Consider the following 20,535-nt stretch of genomic DNA (forward strand, 5'->3'; position numbering starts at 1 on the left):
GCAGATTTTCTGCATTTGCTTGGCTGTTAAAGATTCCAGATTAAAGTAATGCACTATAATTCTAGTAAAACTTGGATAGAGAAGCTTTCATGCTCTTTGTAAGTCTTTATATTACGAGATGATACAAGAGCACACAGACTGGAAGTAATGTACACATTCATGCACGCACACACATAGACAGAACCTTTGCTGAATTATGAATTGTTTCATCTGACTAGAGGAGAAAGGACATTTTGCGGTGATGTAGTCTTTATCACAGCTTAAAGAAAATTGCATGAAAAGAGATTTAAATGTAAAGTGCTGCTGTTTCTTAGAAAAAGATAAAATCACAGTTTTAAAACCACATAAGCTGAGGGGCAATCACAAAAGGTGAGGGGAATATTTGACCATTAAAATAATGCGCTCACGGAATAGAAAAAATACTCTTATTACTTTAGAAACAATGATAAATCACTGTGTTCTTTACAATAGTTGACAATATCTACACAAAAACAAATATTGTTTGTTATATAACACTTTTATTTTTAAAAAAAACAACCTGAATAATGGGGGTGTTGCTTTTTTAATTCCCCGAGTGACTGTAAGTACATTTGACTGGCAATGCATTATTTGCATGCTAATTGAGGCAGCACAGTAAGTATATTGTGTACAATGACAAGACAGTGACATTGGCTTGTGCTTGTCATCAATTTTGCTGTGATGGTTGGAGAACCTCATTTTATTTATTGCAGCCTATAAGCCTTTAAGGGAAATTAAATGCATTCAGTTGGCTAATTGAGGTTATTCTGTATGCTTTGTGAATAGGACAAAAGGTTGTACTCTGCCTGTAAGATTACAGCTAGGCCCTACAAGCCCAGGATTTTTTTAATAGTACTGAACAAAAAAAATAAAACAAAAAACAACTTCTCTTTATTAAATTGAAACTTTATTTGTGCAACAATGTGATAAAATCTACCACAAACATGGTAATCTTTCACGTTGATTGTTTTCCACAGCAGAAAGGCCCTTCTCAGCCTAAATGTCCACAGGTCATGCCCCTTAAATATTAACACATGCTTTTAAAAATTCATAATAAAATTCCTTTTTACATTGAATCATTATGAAAAATATATTATTAATAATGTAAAAAAATCTTGCATATTACACATGATACAATGAACAGTCTTATATGAGTCAAAAGACACATGACTTACTACAAAACACTGCAACAATCCAACATAGAGTCTATTAAGATTAAGAAGTATTATACAGTATAGAGACAGCACAGAGGAAAAAAAAATCTCCCTTAGTGACTGTTTGATCTGTCATTTAAGCTTTCTTAAGTTTTTGTATACTCTGGGATGGAAATTTCGTCTGTTTCCTGTATTCTCGCTGGTGTTGGTGGACCAACGAGAATGTAATCAAATTCCTGGTGTTGAACTTTTTCATACACACTCTGAAGACCGCTGGTTTTGGGCATGTGAGGTGGGTAGTAGTTTTCCCTTCTGGTGTCCCTGGGAAGTGAAGCTGTTTTGGAAAATGTTGACAGATGGGGACCGCAGGCCAGGCTCGTGTTTGGTCTTGTAGCTGAAGGGCTCCAGCATCGGTCCGAGTGTCCCAGCACTTTGCACTCATTCGTACATGCCCAGAGACCTGTGAAAAACAGTGGTGCTGTCAGGATGTGATATGAATACAGTTGCTGGCTCACCTAGTTGAGTGTGTTTGATAAATGAAAGATCTCAGCTCAAGTCCAAATGATTCGTCACAATGCATCCAGTGTACAGTTAAATCAGTCAAAATGTTACCAGTGAAGTGGTAGAGAGGTTATGTTTTTATTATATCCAGTTATAAACCACATAATCTCCTTTTTTTTCTTTGTACCTCAAGAAACTGCTCTCATATGCTGTTATTTGACTTATTTTCTCTCTAGATATATGTTTCACTTACTGTTCGTTGGGGGTGACTCTTTTTTGTGCACATCTCCACTTATATCAGAATCGCTGTCATTGAAGTCACTGTCTCCTTTTCCACTGTCCTTGCCGCTGATGTGGGGATCTCTTGCTGAGATTGTTGTGAATGAATTGCCCTTCCATATTGTTATCGGCCTGACAGTTTCTTTCCCATATCCTGGTAGTGTAGAATATCCCTGCAGAGATTTAAACACATTCATGGAGATTTTGAGTCTAAATACAAAGAAAACAAAAGAAAACAAAACAAGAAAACAAATTAGATTACCTTTTAAATGGACATACCTTTAATTTACCCTCCATAACCCTGTTGTTTGAATCAAACATCCCTGCTGTCTGTCTGCCATCCTCGCAGCCTGTCTCCATTGTGTTGCTGCTGGCCAATGGAGGATTCTCTGGAAATGGATGGGCATCAAACACTTTGCCTTTGTGGTTTTGATTTAATGAATCAATGTGTCCACTTTCAACTTTCTCCACATTTGGAATTTCTTCTTTATCATCACTTCCCCCATCCCCTGTCTCCTTTTTCCGGCGGCTGCAAATGGTTGTGATGAGAATGATAGCCACCAGGAGAACAGAGCAACTGCCTGCCAGGACAATGATTATGGCTACGGACATGTCCCATTCAAAGGGCTCCTCATTGCCATTTTGAGCTGAGGAAGGTAAACTTGGTAGAGCACCTTCTACGAAACTGAAATGTATTGTAGCTGTGGAGGTAAGTGCGGGGGATCCATTGTCAGCGACTGACACTGTGACTTTGACATTGTCTGCGATATCATACGTCAGCTGTCGACTCACATGCACCTTGCCTGTGTCTTTGTTGATAGAGAAACCCAGGTGTCCCCCCTCGGTGATTTTATAGGACAGCTGTGCATTTATGCCTTCATCAGCATCTGTTGCCTTTATCTGGGTTACCACATAACCTGCAGGTGCATCTTTAGGCAGGAAAACTTCAGCAGATCCTTTGTAAAGGGGGGGCTCTATGATAGAAGGCTGGTTGTCATTCTGATCAACTATTTTTAATCTGATGACAGCTCTGCTCTGAAGCTGTGGTGACCCCCCATCACTTGCTTGAATGTGTACATCTAGCTGTTTCATAACTTCGTAATTAAAGCTTCTGAGTGCATATATAGAGCCAGACACTGAGTTAAGAGACACAAATGTGTTCACTGGGGATCCCATGATAACGCTCTCCACAAGCCTGTAAGTAATTTTCCCATTGTTGCCCAGATCCGCGTCGGTGGCCTCAACTGTGGTGATGTAAGCACCCGGAGCGTTGTTTTCTACCACTGAAACTTCATAGACAGCTTTAGCGAAGTGAGGGGCGTTGTCATTCTCGTCCGTGAGTCTTATGGTGTACTGAGTGATTTTTCTCAGTGGGGGTGACCCGAAATCCTCAGCCATGACTGTCAAGTTATACTCACTAATCCGCTCTCTGTCTAGGGCTGCTGCTGTAACTATCATGTAGCTGTCCTCGTACGCCTGTCGGAGTTTGAAATGGTCGTGGCCGTATAACGTGCAGTAGACTTGGCTGTTAACTCCAGAGTCTCTGTCCATGGTGCTGATGAGCGCCACCAGACTGTCCTTGTCTGCCGCCTCGCTGATGTATGCAATGCCAGTTGTAATGGAGGTCATAGGGGTGATGCTGATTTCTGGGGCATTGTCATTAACGTCGGTGACGTGAATTATGATTTTGCACACGGAGGGGGTGGGGTTGGGTCCCAGATCAGTCGCCTGCACGTCTAGCTCATAGGTGCTTTTGTCCTCAAAATCCACGGGGCCCCTGAGAGTGAGGCGACCTGATTTGTTATCCACTTGGAAAAGTTGTCGGATCTCATGAGAAACCTGTTTTCCGAACCCGTAAACGACCTCTCCGTTTAAGCCCTCATCAGCATCAACTGCGTTTAAGTCCAGTATAACAGTGCCGACAGGCGCGTCCTCTGGCAAACTGACTGAGAAACTATTTTGGTCGAAAACTGGACTGTTGTCATTAAAGTCGGTCACTTTTATAGTTATCTTTGTTGACCCCGATCGGTACGGATTTCCTCCGTCTGTGGCGACCAGCTCTACAGTGTATGATGATTGAGTCTCCCTGTCTAGCTCTTTCATTAGTACCAATTCCGCATATTTAACCCCATCCGCTCTCAGGAGCACATCAATGGTAAAATGACTGTTTACGGAAATTTGATAGCTTTGGATGTAGTTTGACCCGACATCAGCGTCCACAGCCGGGTCTAAAGGGATGCGGGACCCAACAGCTGCATTCTCTGAGATTTCCACTATAGACTCCTTGCTTGGAAACTCCGGAGAGTTGTCATTGATGTCCTTTATTTCCACCTCAACGTGAATCAATTTGTAGCGATCTTTTGAGAAATTAACCACGTCAAAAGTAATCAGACACTGTAGAGAATGTCTGCAGATTCTCTCCCTGTCAACTCGTTCTCCGACAGTGAGTTCCCCGTCGCTTTCTCTCACCCTGATGAATGAATCGTTGAATTGTTTCATCATCCTGAAATTGCTCTTGGAGGAATGAGACAGACTCAAGGACATGTCCTTGGCAAGGTTTCCGATGACCGTACCTGGTGCGTTCTTCTCATTGGTCTGATATCTGATAGTATTTCCCTCGGACCGAACCCACGAGGCAAATAAAAATTGATGGATTGAGAATATTAAAATCCACCGGTGCCAATAAGTTTTAAATTTGCCCCCTATCATCTTCGTAGTAATCTTCCTCTCGGTAAGCAGCCTCATTGTGTGCAGGAGAGAGCAGTTCACATCTGGAGCGAGCTCTCCATACAGCTCCCGCTTTTATGAACTGAAGTGTGCTGAAAGTGAAAGTTGCTTGCTCCTTGCGCGCAGCCAGTCAGATACGCTTGTTGCCTCGCCTTCAACAGCTCAAAATTCTGCAGTGGCGGGGTTTATACAGCTGCTGATGCTAATGAGACGAAGTGTGACCAATCCCTCGCTTTAGAATTAAAAATACCCCCTTATGAAAAAGGAAAAAAAAAAGCTCTGAGCCTTTTCTTTTTTTCTTCTTCAGAGTGCACACTGAAGGAAGTTGCAAAACAGAAATAAGGGCAGAGAGATATGGCAGTCCTTGAAGATAGTTCCTGTAGTGTTTATCGTCTTATTACAGCCATTACCGAGTGATGGTTTTATTCAGCGAAAGCCTATTTCTTTTTCTTTTGATGTCTAGTGTATTTCTGTTGAGCGTGCCTGTGCGCGAGCAGATATGTGCAAGTGTGCGCGCTCTTACACAAATGTCTGCATACACTCACAAGACCAGCTCAATTGTTTTTGGTGAACTGAGCAAGGTTTTTCTTCGGGGCTCAGTTAACACGAGAACAGTTTAATTATCTAGAAACAAATCCGCATTAAATTGTCTACGTCTCCCCTCTGAGTAAAGGGTGGCGCTATATTGATCTCTTGGTGTGGCAGGAGCTGAAATATCTTTTTCTTATATCTTACTTGTATAAGGGAAAATAAGAAAAGAGGAATATACAACCGCCTGCACCCCTCAAATTCGTCAAATCAATCAATAAAAAGATACCAGTATACATTTTAGGGGTCTTTAGTCTTCTTTCTGTTGCTTCAGAAAGACATCTTAGCAAAAAAAACCAAACAAAAGCATTTTAAATTGTATCTACAGGCACTTTGTTGCTAGCAGAAAAACACATCATTTGTTCCAATTTCTTTAATTGGATCTACAAAAATGCCAAAGATAGCACCGTTTGACAGGGATAAAATTTTATTTTTGCACCAACAAGGTGACTCCCAAGGATCTGCTAGGTCAAAACGCGGCATATCTTGGGCATATATCAACATGGTGTGCACTGTGTATAAAAAAAAACAGAGGAAACTGGACAAATGGGAAATAAAAGCATATCTGCATCGCATCTAAAAATATCTACAGAGATGAGCAATATCTAAAGTCATGTCCTTAAAAAACCTGACATAATACTCGAGAGATGCATCTGCCCCTTTAGTTGATCCATCTATTGTTCCCTGAAAGCTCATCAGAAATGTTCTCAGTGGAAAGGCAGCTGTCAACAAGCCATTTTAAAGCAATGGAACCAGAGAGAAAATCTTTAGATATGCCAAATTATACAACAACTGGGCTGAAAATCAGTGTTAACAAGTTTTATTGAGTGATGGATTCAAGTTTGAAAGTCTTGGTTTGAAACATCATCAATATGTACAGAGGAGGTCAGAAAACAGATACAATAATGAGTTTCTACTGCTATCTGTAAAACATAGTGGAGGCTCTGTCGTGGCTCGGAGTTGAATTTTTGCCAGTGCTTTCAGGGATTTGTCGAAACTGAACATTACAGTAATCCCACACAATATTAGAAACAATAATGGCAAACATAACTGTTAAGTTGTTTGGTATGGGAACACTGTTTAGTTATACAGACCTATTTTTACTTTACACTATGCTAAAAGCAGCAACGGCCCAGATGAGCATCTATTCTGCATCTAGTTAGCTAGCTATTATCATTTATTTTTGTGATTAGTGAGATTATATAAAATATTAAAACTTAAGTAAGTGCTGAACAACAAAGCATAATGTTAATACTTCTGATGTCTGCATCTATGAAAAAATAATTTTGGAGGGAATATTTATTTTTCCATTTGTCTCCCCTGCAGGCAGCCAGCAGCTACATTCAGGTACTTGCGTCACATTACCTCTGCAGATGTTCCTTAAAATTGCAACTAAAGCATTTCAGCCTCATGTGCTTCCAGTTGGATGCTTTTAGAAGAGTGGCTGTCATTTTCAGCTGGTACACAACATTTTAGTGGACATAACCACAAAGTCATAAACAAAGCAGAGAAAACAATTTAGATAGGGCTTCAATTTTCTTCTTCTTTTTTTTTTTACTGCTTCTATAATCGTTTGAAATTCATTTCTTTCCCTCTAATAACACAAAGACAGAGTTAACTGTAGACAGTACTTTCTGTGCAATTTAGGTTTGTGGCTCTTCATGGCACAGGCTGCAGCTCCTTAGTTCTACTTAATGGAAATTTTATTGCTATAGCATACACTGGTATTTTAGACCACAAGGCAATACAAACATTATGGCCACAATTTGGGAAAAGGACTTCCATTTTTCAAGATGACTGCACAAATTTCTGACCATTAAGCAAGTGTTTCTCTATGTCTGAAATGGAAGCACTTGAGTGGACTGCACAGAGCCCTTATCTCAAACCCTTCCAGCATCTTCGGGGTGAATGTGGAATGCCGAGTGTGAGACAGACCTTATCACTCACTATCTGTGTCGCATCTCAGCGATAACTTTGTGGCTGAATGAGAACAAATCCATAAGCCTTGTGAATAGCCTTTCCAGATGAGCAGAGGGAGATAAAGGCATGATATTAAAATCAATGTGCCCCTCCCCACTGTTCGTGAGTAACTTGTTGATATGATGTTCACATGCTTTCTTTAGGTATCCACATATTTTTAAACATGAAGTGAACTATGTAAGTATTTTAAGTGCTAATGTTTTGCACAGTACAACAACACTTTAATGTTTAACCCCAAACGTCAGCTTTTATGATTGAGTCTGTAAACTATGACTTTGATTTAGTTTCCATTAAGTATGTGTGCAACCATATTAACTGTTTTTCAGTGTTCTGCCCAGCTCCCGTGGGACCTTATTAATTATTAGAATGATAGAGTGCATTTTTGCAGTATAATTATGTTCTTGCATTTCTTTAGAGGATACATTGATTGGAGGATCCCTTGGAAACACAGTGCAACTGTTCTATTATCCAGCATCTGGATAGACATCCAACTACAATTAGTCTCTGACAATTTATAGCACTTCATGCTTATAACAAATCATCAGTCAGCTACGGAGTCCACAAGTGGCTATGGTTGAACTCCTTATAATATAATCTTATACAGTAATGCTAAAAGTGTGAATAATGATCAGAGACATTGCAAAGAGCCCACACAGACACAGTTAAATAGTTGCGGCTATAGTAAATAATAATGATAGATGGGCAATTTCATACTATACGCTTTGCAACACAGGGAGAACAAGTGTGACAGAATGTTTTTCGCTCTTAAGGCAGATGGCACTGGAAAATAAACCAGGCTTATATCATGCTTTGGTGTAGATGTTCTATTAAGACCGCAGTAAATGCAGATGCTGATTTACTTCTCCATCCTCTAATCAGATTCACTCCAAGGCTGCCAGTATTCTTTTTAACCTGACATCATAATGTCATTTCTACACACATCAGGTAATAGTTTTTACTAACAAACAATACACACACACACACAATGAACAGCCAACGTTAGAGACGATCTTTAAGACCGCCCCCAACAAATGGTAAATGGTCTGTATTTGTATAGCGCTTTACTTGGTCCTAAGGACCCCAAAGCGCTTTACACTATACACAACCCATTCACACACACACACATTCACACACTGGTGATGGCAAGCTACATGTAGCCACAGTCGCCCTGGGGCGCACTGACAGAGGCGAGGCTGCCGGACACTGGCGCCACCGGGCCTTCTGACCACCACCAGTAGGCAACGGGTGAAGTGTCTCGCCCAAGGACACAACGACCGAGACTGTCGGAGCCGGGGCTCGAACCGGCAACCTTCCGATTACAAGACGAACGCCCAACTCTTGAGCCACGACCACCCCTAAACAAGGCAGATACTTCCTTCAGGAAGAGACAAAATTAGATTTAAAAGGGAAGTGCATGTGGCCTTATATTTGTCATGGTGGGAAACAAGATAACAGAAAACAAGAAAGGTCACAACTATTTTCTTGACAGGATGTGGCAAGTTAGCCATATTAGTTTTGTATGGTGTTAATGCAATAGGTTGCTGAAGTGATATTAATGCAAGGCTATGACTATGAGGTGTGCATTTGTTAACTGTCCTCTTGTAGGACAGTCCTGTCCTTTTTATTGACTCACTCCATTAAATTTGAATCCAGAATCTGTGAGAATTTATAGAAGTTATTCTTCCTCCTAGATACATAATGGGTTTTTTTTTGTATTATTAGCAGTTAAAATGACTCAAAATAGATTTTTTAAACTACAATGCTGAGCAATTGGAAGGTCCTCATTTTGAAATGCTGTTTCTTCTTCTTCTTTTCTATAAACCTGCCTGTGCCGTGGATATGGTCCAAAACTAATTTTACCTTGTTTTTTCAACAGCGCATTGTTGCCTTGCTACTTTTAAACAACACTGGCTGATCCAGATGTTGCTTTGCAGACTTCATACATTGAGTTTTTTGATGAGGTCACAGGTAAGGCTTTCTTCTGGCCAATCTTACATGATGCACCATTACTTCTGTACTGGCTAAACCTTCCCTCAGGTCCTTCATGGTTTTATGGAGGTTTGCTTGCCCAACAGACATGCATGCAGTTTTAAAGGTCTTTCCAGGTCCTTTCTTTGCTTCCACACTTGCCCTTAACCGGTATTTGTTTATGACATTTTGCACAGTGGAAATTGCTACCTGGAAGAACTTTGAAAGCTTTTTTAGTGACTTTCTCTGCTTTGGAGACATCAGTTAGCTATATTTTTAGACGCTCAGTCAACTCCATAAATGTATGAATTTTGTAATATATGTTTTCAGTAATTGACAGCTCCTGACCTCAATTCTCGATTTGCTTTATAAGTCATAACAAGTCAGTTAAAGCAGAAGAAATTACTGTGTTACAGCAACCAATAAAGTGAAAAAAGTGATTAATTTATATATTATAAAACTATTTATTATAAAAACTATTATAAAAAAAAATATGTTAGAGACCATGTCAGAGAAAGGGTTCAGCTGCATGTCCAGTAAATGGTATGGTGTAGGGCTCCACATCCCTTCACAACAGCCACAGTCATTTGGTTAACCTTTTCATGTGATAATAGAGGACACCAAACACTGTGTTGATTTACACTGGTTTCAGACAGTAACAACAATGACGAATTCCTTCCGTGAGTAATATGGAAACATTCCAACAGCTGGCAGTACAATATTCAGGCTCCGCTTTGCCACAACATGTCCAGGATGACACCTCTTTTTAGTCGAGTCTGTTAAAGCAGAAAGGGTGTCTGAGACTTCACAAGTGGGTAAGGTGCCCACACCTTTGCAATGTATGTTTTTAATTCATTGAACAAAAGCAAAAAAACAAACAAACAAAAACAATTTTTTTTGCATGCACTAAGTTGCATAAGAAGGTTGAAAAATGGCTAATCTGTGTATGTTTGCTTAGAGGATTAAATTAGCTTGAATTTACTTGAATGTATATGAATTGGTGGTTGGCAACCATTGGTTGTTTTAGAAAAATTTCCCAACCAGATGCAAGTGCTTGCTGGAGGTTGCTCACAATCACTTATTCCTTAATGATTACTTGATTAAAGCCCCAGTCACGCAGACAAATATACCAGTCAGTGACCCACTGATAACCCCCGTGTATGTGTTTTCCCCGACCAACTGGCAATTAAATGGTCAGTGGTAAATGGACTGATCATACTCTACTTGAACACTCAAAGCACTTTATATCACATACCTCATTAACCCGTTCACATCCAATCATGCACCCACTTTTTTCTATCCTTCTCCTACCTAAGTGCTTTATATCTAACATTCACATCAGAAAGCAACTTAGGAGTCAGTATCTCATCCAAGGATGCTTTGGCAGACAGACTGGAGCAATGAGGAATCGAACCACCAACACCAAAGAAATGACCTGCTCCACTCCTGTAGTTGTACGAGGTTGTTGGTTGGTGATAGAAGTAATTGTTCAGAAAAAAATATTATTCACTAACTAATAACAGAGTGCTAGTAAAACTTAGAAAAGTGCAATGCAAACTGGAGAATGTTCACCTTCAAATTTTTAAACATGCTGGGATGCAGTACTGAGGCTATTTTTTTTTCTTTTTCAAGTTTTACTACTGCTTGGTGGTTAGTTAACAAGTGTGTAGACAAGTTGGAAACTTCGATGCAAACTATGGACGACCACAGCAATCTACAAACAACCAAAGCAAACACAATGAGGTTTTTAGTGCCGTAGCCTCTTTGCGATAGATTACAAGTTTGTAATCCTCTACCACCACGCATCCACCACAAACACTTGCATAAATATTGTAATTGTTATGAATTGTAATCCATAATTACCTGACCTATAAGTTTAGACCAATACGGTAAACTGACTGACAGAGCGCTGGACTCACATTATCCTCTCTGGAGCCTTTACAATATTTCATTATCTATCAAATCTTAGTCTCTTACTTTGAATGCCACAGTTTTAATGTTAACTGTCAAAAAATAACATTGTAATGCATTTTTAATACAAGAAAGGAAAGAGTGAAAAACTACAAACTGTTCACTGAACTTGCTGATAAAGTCGTTCCATCTCTCAGCTCGATTCAGAGGCACATGTTGGACAGGCTGATTTTTACTCTAATGAGAACAGAGGTGACCGTGGATTCAGTGTGGGCGATTCTCTTTGGATTTCATTAAACCAGTTCAAATTGTTGTTGTGATAGATGGATTATTTCACGACAATACAGCATTATTTGAACTGGCGTGCGGAGGAGTTTATGTGACTATATAAGTAATTGGTTGTTTACGTCTGTGAAAGGTTATTTAGCAGATGGTTGTTATTCATTGTGATTTGAATATTCCGCAGTTTGTTGTTGTTTCATTTGCATATTATATTTAATTGAATTTCCTAGGGAACATAAAAGACAACATATAGTTTGTTAAATTCTTTTTAGTGCTAGCTTTTCTGCTAATTATGACCTGTCACTGGTTCAAGCTTGATATGTGAGTTTCTGCCTTAGGGTTAGATATTAATAACCCAGGCAGCAGAATGAGATTTTACAGTATATCCTAATACATGAGTAAAAGGTCAGTGCTGCAGAAAGATTGCACTGAAAGGCTCTGAATTCTTGTTGCATTTTATATTAATATTTGACTTTACTTCTTTGTACAAATGGCTCTGTTTTTATCCATAGTAAAAGCAATTCAAGTGTCAAGAATCATCCGTAATAACAAATGTCTGCACGATGCTGATTGGAAAATCGTGATAGCAATTTTGTGATTGATGTTATATAATTATGTCGGGCGTAGCTATTTCCATTAAAGTTACTGACGGATTATTCACAGCCTCAAACAGATTCACCAAGAGAGTGAAGGAAGCAAGCAGCAAACTGAAAAATGCATTAAAAAAAAACTGTTGCAGGCAAAGATATTTCAAAATTACTGTTGGCCCACAGACACAATTCCATATTTAATGGGATTGTAAATGCATTCAGTTTCAAGGGATGCCTGTGCATTTTAAGTTCTCTAATCACTCTGGTCCATAATGTGCCCGAAGAAATGCCATGATAGCGTGCATTTTTGTGAAGGCGTTTAGCTTCGCATTCTTTCACAAAGATTAGAAATCAGAGGCAAATTACACTGTGGTGGAGCTCAGCTTCAACTGAATATTGCTCTGGTGGGAGATCGCTTGCCTTAAAGAACTCAATATTCAAAGTCTTTGAGAACCAGACTCTATTCTGCCTCTGAATATGTCTCTTTCTCCAACTCCTTTTGCTTAAAGAATCATTTGACATTTTGGGAAATACACTAATTCATTTCCCTGCCAAGGAACTCATAAGATGATACCACTATTGCCAGCAGCTGGTTAGCTTATCTTGGCAGAAAAAAAAGGCTGGGGGAGACAGCTAGCCAGGCTCTGTCCATACCAAATCCAGTTATGAACAACTCCACACGTAAGAGCAAAAACAGATACTGTCTGACCTCATTCGTTTGTTGGCTCTGTGATCAGGTGGTGACCTGTCCAGGAAGTACCCCACCCTGTCACCCTAGTCCATCCACAATTGGATAAAGGTTTGGGAATGAATGTATGGATGGATGAGCTCTCAAGAAACTGTTTTTTTTTCTGCAGATTAGAAATTCATGATCTTAAGATGTGCTGGCTGAAGAATCTTTTTTTAGAGCAAGGCTAGTTTTCCTGTATTTTTTTCTGTAGCTTCACAGTTTGAGAATGAGACTGGTATCAATCATCCAAACGAATTCTCTGTAAGACAGCTTTAAAAAAAAAAACAAGTCTACCAACATGACAATTTATCACTTTACAATATTTTAATTGACACTTTGCTGACTGAAGCCTGAGTTCTTTCTTTCCTTTACCCTTTTTGTTCCTCGAACTTATATATATTTTTTTTATATAGCCTTGAGATAACACTGGCAATGGGGTCACGCTCCCCTCCCATTGAGCTCTTCCCTTTGTCTTCTAGTAGTAGCTACATATGTTGACCTGATCGGCCTCATTCTATTACAAGAAGTGACACACTTCACAGTTTAACCTTCACATGAAAGTGATGTTTTAACATGCTATGCAGTGAGGCTATTTCAGTCAACACTAATTTTTTAAGTCTCTGAGGTCAGTCAGTTCTGTCCACCAAGGGAATAGATCAGTACATTTAAAACATGTGGCATGTAAAATCGGGGGGAAAAAAAGACAGGCTGAGTTTGGCACACCACATGCGAGAGGCACCATGGATCATCTTAGGTTATTATGGGCTGTTTCTTCAATGCGTTTCTTCAAAACACGCTTTTAAATACAGGCTTTGAAATCTCTGATGGCCGCAGATCCCACAGGCAACATCAGATCTTTTTGTTCTGAAGATGCTCTCTGCTGATTAATTCAAACATCAAAATAAAACTCCAGTGTTTTCATATGCGAGAATAAAGCCTCCAAAGTCACATGGGGGTTTCAAACCCCACTGGAAGTCTTAAACTCAGAGTGGAGACGGTTTTATGTTTTATTGATTCCTCTCCTAGAGTTTGGAGACAATAAGGCAAGTGAATATTTCATTTCTATCTTTATGTTTGGACTGAGAGCTGTATCCCAGTGTTCAAGGTGTCTCTCTAGACATGTCCCATAGCAGACATAAACAAAGTTATTAGATGAGCAAGACATGATTCTGGGGAGATTCAATGCTGGGAGCTTTGGAGGAGCCCTCTGACAGTACCTTTTGGCAATTCAGACTGTCATGCTTCATTGTTCTTTGGGGAAGATGGGTGTTGTTTGACTTTGAATATTACCAGAGAGCTTATGGACTCACCGGTGGCGTGTCTCTTTTTGCAATATTGTGCATCTAAATGAGAATTTATGTTTTGGAATGAGGTGGTGCTCTTTGGGTTTTGCATATTGAAGACGGATCAACTTAAATATGTACACTAACTGCAAAGCTTTGTAGAAATGTAGGTCATCTTTCCCGGGCATTGTGAATTTTTTTCTCTCTCTTTGTGTGTGTATGTTTTAAGAGGATGGGGTTACACATGTGTGTGCGCATATGGGGAGGAGAGCGCTGATGGTGGGGGGTCACATCTTTAATGTAACAAAACCATCATGTCTCATACAATGCAGATGAAGGAAGGCGCTTCGGCGTTCAGTGTTTTCTTGCCAAAAGCGTTAATATGTCTTTATTTCCTCGTGCAATTTTTCTGCGAGCAACATAGTGTTTAAGGCATGTGCTTCACAGGCCTGGATGAGGTATAATTATGTAAATTGCATTCAAAGGAATCAGCGATAGCTCATGTGGAATGGATGTGTCAACAAGGTGTCCACATTCGCTGTGAGAATTTGCTAATTAAACTTGACACCATTTCTCTTTCAACACATGGGCACGGAGAGACGCGGTGGGATTAAAAAAATACCGGGGTGTATATTGTATTGCTGTCTGAAAAATGATCTTCTCCCTAAAATAGGCTTTCATTTTGCTACTTGAAGTGTAAAAAAAATTGCCCTCCAGTTCACGGCAGGACCATTAAACTTTGTACATGCTGTTGACATGTGTGTAATGAAAGTGCCTAAACTTCAAAAAGCCTGTCCGTGAGGCAGTCTCTCTGATGCCCTGCTACACAAAAATGGATGATTTATTACACTGGTTATTTGTCTGGCCCACTAAATGCCTGAATTCTATTTGACAGCATGTGTAGATAAACTACTTTGCTTGAATGTCTGAAAAGCAGTGTACCTGAAAGGGAAAGATTAATCCAGTCTATAAGGAAACAGAAACACATTTTCTCCCCTTTTTGTGCGATATCTCACCCACCTATTACTTATCTTTGTGAAATTATCAACACGGAGAATGGTGCAGTGGGGCACAACCAAGGTACCATTGCGCCTCAGCTTTGGTTGTCGTCAAGGCACGTGACATATGTGAAGCCCTGAGACAATTAATGAAGGAGTGCTCTGAAAGCTTGTGAATGACAATCGAGTGCTGGCAAGGAGTGAAAAAAAAAAAGAGTTTTGAAGTTTTTCTTTTTCTCCCTCCTTCTTATGTGTTTGCCCAAGATGAATTGGCTTTTCAGATTTAAGAAAGTGCATGGCTGAAATACAGAGAGAGGCTCATCTATCAGCCCCTGAATAGTGAGAGAAAATCCTATGGCACTGTGGAAGGCGGGGGCCCGGGGAGGGGTATGTTGTTGGTCTCTGATTAGACCCTGGGCCAGTTCTACTCAGGAGCTTGCAGCGTAAACATCAATCCTCTCTTCTTCCGCTTCAAATTCCTTGAATCTTTTGAGACAATTTCTTAAATGTAAGCCCCTCCTTTGAAAGATTTTCTTCATCAAATGGGGCAGCATATGTGTCAATGATCACTTATCGCAGGCCGCTTTCTTTATCGGTGAAAAAATTCCAACTCGACAGAGGAAAATCAGTAAATAGAGTGAAACAACTTCCAAGCTCCATTTCCATCATTCAGATGCACGCTGTCCAGAGTCAAGAGAGTGAAGACAGTGAAGCTGCAGATGAGGCTGTTGGAAGAAAAGGAAAAGAGTGGTTTTAGAAATGGCTCTACAGTATGTAACAGTATGTCAGTCTAAACACAGAATAGAGAAAATAGTGATAAATTAAAAAAAAAAAAGCCTGCTATCCTCTTAATGCACTCTCACAAAAAGAGCCAATTACACACAGAGCAGCATTATAGAAAGCTTTTATAATGTTTCCTGGGTGTCAAGATCTTAATTTTTGATGCTGCTTTATGTGCATCCAGAGTATAAATTGGCCTCTCCAGTTTGCTGAAGTGATAAGAGGTAAACACCAAAAACCAATAACTGTCAGCCGAACATTAAATCAAACTGACATGTCTCTTAAAAGGTACGGCCATGAAAAATTAAGTGGAAGATTTTTGAGAAGACTTAAAATATGGAGTATTTTTTCATCTATCTTGGCTGCTGTGATCTACAGTTTTTTCCCCCACTGTGACTGGCTCTAGTCTGAGCATGAATACAAACAATTTGGCTGACATTGCTTTAATCAGCGCATCTGCAGCAAAGTGAGTTAAAAAAGACACTTATTCCACACAAGATATTAAGGTCATCCTTTTGATGTGCTTTGTGACATTTTTTTTTATTTGCTTTGTAATATTGACGCGTGTTCCATTAAAGCATGTCGAAAAAGGTTAACTTGACATGGATGCACTACCGACTCGAGCCGAAATGGTCACCTTGACTTCCTTTCACTCGGGCTCTGAACATCCTGTTCCTGCAGAGAGTGAGTCTGTGACCCGTGAGAGGAGACTTTAAAGATTTCATGGGCTCAGTCAATCTCAGCTGCGTCCCGAGTTCAGGAAAACTGAGAGTGAATCAAGTAACACTCCGGCAGAGAGCAAGTGACATTAAATCCTTAATAGTTATTGGTGAGATATTAAAGGATTACAGCACTGTGGGATCCTGTGACCGAATGGAAAACATTCTGTCAAATATCCTCTCTCAGATTACCGTGTCACATGCGGATGTAACTAACAGTCCCTCTGCATATACCATAAATCTCATCAAAATGTGCATGTATGGCAGTTCAGGAAATGCAGACTAAAATAAGAGAAGGGAGAACTTCATTGCTCTGACACATGTAGGTCTTGAGTCACTTGGCTTTTCCACAGAGCAATCACACTAACTTTGAGCAAAGGTATGGCAAATTTAAACATGTCAGCCAATTTCCAATGTGTGAAGCAACAGAGTGCTTCACCAGCGCTGGCGGCTCATGGCCTTGGGCCTTGAGATGTCTGAATCTGAAATTCACAGTTCAGAGCACACCCGGAGATGGAGCCTTAGAATCCTTGATGCCCTGCACAATGAGGCCATTTCATAGTAGTTCGCGGTAGTCTCTTGCTGGTGTTGAAGGGAGAGGAAAAGGGATTTTGACAGGCCAATGAAGAATTTATTTGAAATGTCTTGTGGTGTTGAGAAGATTTGCATGCTCTTCAAAAATCTGAAACACTGGAGAGAAGCACATAGATATGAGTTTATACAACTAGTCCTCCAGCCTGAATTGAGCTCTTTATCAACGTTTATGCCAACTAGAACCGAAGATGATCAGCCCTTCATCCATATAATCTTGGGGTATTTTTTTAATGTCTGAACTGTCACTTTGATGCAGCGCATCACTGTTGACAATTTGTCCACATAGCCTAAGCAAACTACACAGATTTTATCGTGTCTAGCTGCGCACAGCAGTTTGTATGGAAACATGCAACCGAGAGAGATGCTGAACATGAGGGAGCATCGGAGAAAGTGATTTAGGTTGACAAGAGCGTTTTCTGCTTGATTTTTTGGTGACAGGCTGTGACAGTGCTCACAGTGTACAGGAAACAATTGTGGAGAAATTTGCTTTGACTATTTGTACAAAGCGCTCTCCTTGCCAAATATAAACATGAGCAGACTATGTGGTGCTTTAAAGGGTTAGTTCGCCTCATAAATACATTTTCTTACTTTGAGGCTGATTATGTTGCTGTTTTTTTTTTTTTTGTCAGTCAACCATGTGGAAAGAGCAAAACCAAACACTGTTTGGAGTTGTCAGCCATGCCATTCATTTGTTTAATTAATTAGAAAGCAATCTTGGCACTTAGTGCAAAATAATATCAGCTGGTTCAGACTGAACTCATAGCCCATTAAAAGATGTTATTACCAAGGTGTCACACAACAACACAACAATCTCATGATGGGTAAAACCAATGAGCTCTCTCAAGACCTGTCCAACCTTATTGTTGTTGTAAAACATACTGATGCCATTGGTTGCCCAAGAATTTATAAACAATCGAAGGTGCCAGTGAACAGTTTAAGGACCATAATCCAGAAGTGGAAAGAATATCATTTCACTATAAAGAGGCCTCGACCAGGTGCTCCCCACAAGTCTTCAGACAGAGCTGAAAAGAATTATCTGAAGACTTGTCCAAAAGCCAAGGACTACTTGTGGAGAGCTACAGAAAGACTTGGATTCAGCAGGTACAATTGTGTCAAAGAAAACAATGAGTAATGCATTTAACTGCAGTGAACTGGATGCACGTTCAAGACTCCATTTCTGAAGAACATTTTATATTTGCTGACCAACATTTAGACAAGCCCATGAAATACTGGGAGAACATAGTCGGGACAGATGAGGGCAAAGTTGAAATTTTTGGATGCCATAATGCACACTGTGTTTTGAGGTCAAAAGGTGCTGCATATCACCCCAAAAACACCAGACCAACACTGAAGTGTGGAGGTGGGAACATCATGGTGTGAGGCTCTTTTTTCAGCATATTGCACTGGTATGCTTTGTATAATTGGAGGAAGGATTGATGGAAAAATGGCTGCCCTTTACCAGGATGATGATGATGAAACAAAGGTGGAAGTTTCAGCAATGATCCCAAACCCACAGGAAATGCTCATTTGGTTTCAGAGAAGGAAAAATAAAGTTGCTGGAAATGGCCCAGCCAATCACCTGACCTGAATCCAATTGAAAGTTCAGGGAAAGAACTAAAAGTCAGAGTTCGTCGAAGGGACCCAGAAAATCTTCAGGATTTGAAGACGGTTTGTGTGGAAGAATGGACCAAAATCACACCTGAGCAACACATGTGACTATTTTTTCCATGGAGGAAGTGTCTTGAAGTTGTCCTCACCAACAAAGGCCTTTGTACGAAGTTTTAGATCAATTTCAACAAGAGTGTTCAATACGTTCACCCTGTCTCATTATTACACATAACTAAGATCAGTAATCAGTAACTAATTTATGTACATCTACAGTTTTGATTTCTTTGTGTGGATTGAAGTGTTGTTACCAACCATCTGGTGAGAATTTCATATCAACAGCACCTTTAGAGCATTTTTGGTGCCCTTTGCATGTTATTCAGGCCAACCCATAACTATCCAAAGATTAAAAAAACATCAATACCAATCCAAGACCTACAAGATGAAGTGAGGTAGTGATTCAGTACAGCTGTAAAAGCAAAGCTTAGGTCAAGAAGACCTGTTTTCTTGCAAGTCAAGAAAAATGATGCTGCATGAGTAGAAATCCTTTGTATCATATTCCCAACAGGAAAGCTGCCGATTTCACATAGTGAGTCCCAAGTAATTATTGATGGTGCCTCAAGAAAGAGACATCCTATTTATTCCATATTAAGTACTCTGCATTGACTTTACAGAATTTGGTTTCAAATATTTCTTCTAACATAAAGAATTCAGAGTGATGAGGCCTCATAAAACCTTAAAGATCTCATAGCAACCTGTTATCCTAGTAGAGCACTTTGCTCTCAGAAAGAGGCTTTCCAGCACTTTCCGAAAGCAGACTGGAGGGCAGAGCCGTGAGCTTATCAAACTCCCCTCCTGTCATAGGCTCGGGCTGCTTCTTCTACTTCTGTATTTTCACTTACTGTAAATGCCATTACTGCATGTCATGGACTTTTTACTTTTTCACATAGTTTGTGTTTTCTTGTTTGTTTTTTGTGGTCTAGTTTCTTCCTGTTAAACTAGAGTTCTTCCTCCCCACTGTTTCTCTTAGGGAATTTTCTGTACTTGTATTTGTTTTCGCTCTATTACTGTAGGAGCTTTACTTTACAATATAGTGCCTCAAGACAATTGTTGCTGTGAATTGATGCCATAAACAAAATTAGAACTGAATTAAAAGCTAATTATCCCTGCAGCAGCTTCTTAAAGATAATAGCTGTTTAACAGGCTGTGTTAACCCGTAATAAAAATCTAAAATCAATCTAGCCTATACACGGAAGTATGTTGCAAATATGAAGTGTTGGTTGGTTTACTATTTTGCTTCTTCTATAGTGATTTGTGAAGACCGGAGCTGTGCCTTGAGGACATGCAGACCTGTGGCTGCCTCTGCTGGGTGAATATCTGTGAAACAGACAGTATGTACAAGCCAGAGGGCATGCGAAATAATTTACTTTCATGCTGTACTTCTGTCTAACTGTCAGTGTCTTTTATTTCCAGTCAGGCGCAGATCATTATCTGCTAGATTGTTTTTTGGCACTGTGGTTTTTAATATTTTAAGGCCAGTTCTTCTGTTAGGTTTCCTGGTGGCAGATTGTGGTTGCTCTAGAGACAGCTTCCATTTTATGTCTTGCACATGCATTTACTGAGAAGTGTTTGGTAGTAAATGTGGGTCACATACAGATGAGTGTTTTGATTTGTAGTGGTAGGTACACTCCCTGTCAGAGTCACTCTTTTTAAACCAGTTTTCTCGAAGTACATTTTTTACTTTCAACTAATCAGTAAATTTGCTTGTAGCAACCCTCCAATTGGTATTTTTAATTGCAAAAAGGCTAATGGTTCTCTGGCCACTAAT

The 20,535-nt window shown here is 39.8% G+C and overlaps 1 protein-coding gene across 1 annotated transcript; it reads right to left on the reverse strand.

The window, feature by feature from the left end:
- Nucleotides 1–908: 908 nt before the first annotated feature.
- On the reverse strand, nucleotides 909–4,892 carry LOC113007856 (protocadherin 8). The gene is made up of 3 exons (XM_026144860.1): nucleotides 2,232–4,892; nucleotides 1,927–2,125; nucleotides 909–1,632 (listed from the first exon to the last, which is right to left on the reverse strand). Exons 1-3 carry the CDS (start codon nucleotides 4,695–4,697, stop codon nucleotides 1,319–1,321), a joined length of 2,979 nt encoding a protein of 992 aa, XP_026000645.1. The 5' UTR covers nucleotides 4,698–4,892; the 3' UTR covers nucleotides 909–1,318.
- Between the last annotated feature and the right edge of the window lie 15,643 nt (nucleotides 4,893–20,535).

Source organism: Astatotilapia calliptera, chromosome 16 (assembly GCF_900246225.1).
Source record: "Astatotilapia calliptera chromosome 16, fAstCal1.2, whole genome shotgun sequence".
Classification (NCBI taxonomy): domain Eukaryota; kingdom Metazoa; phylum Chordata; class Actinopteri; order Cichliformes; family Cichlidae; genus Astatotilapia; species Astatotilapia calliptera.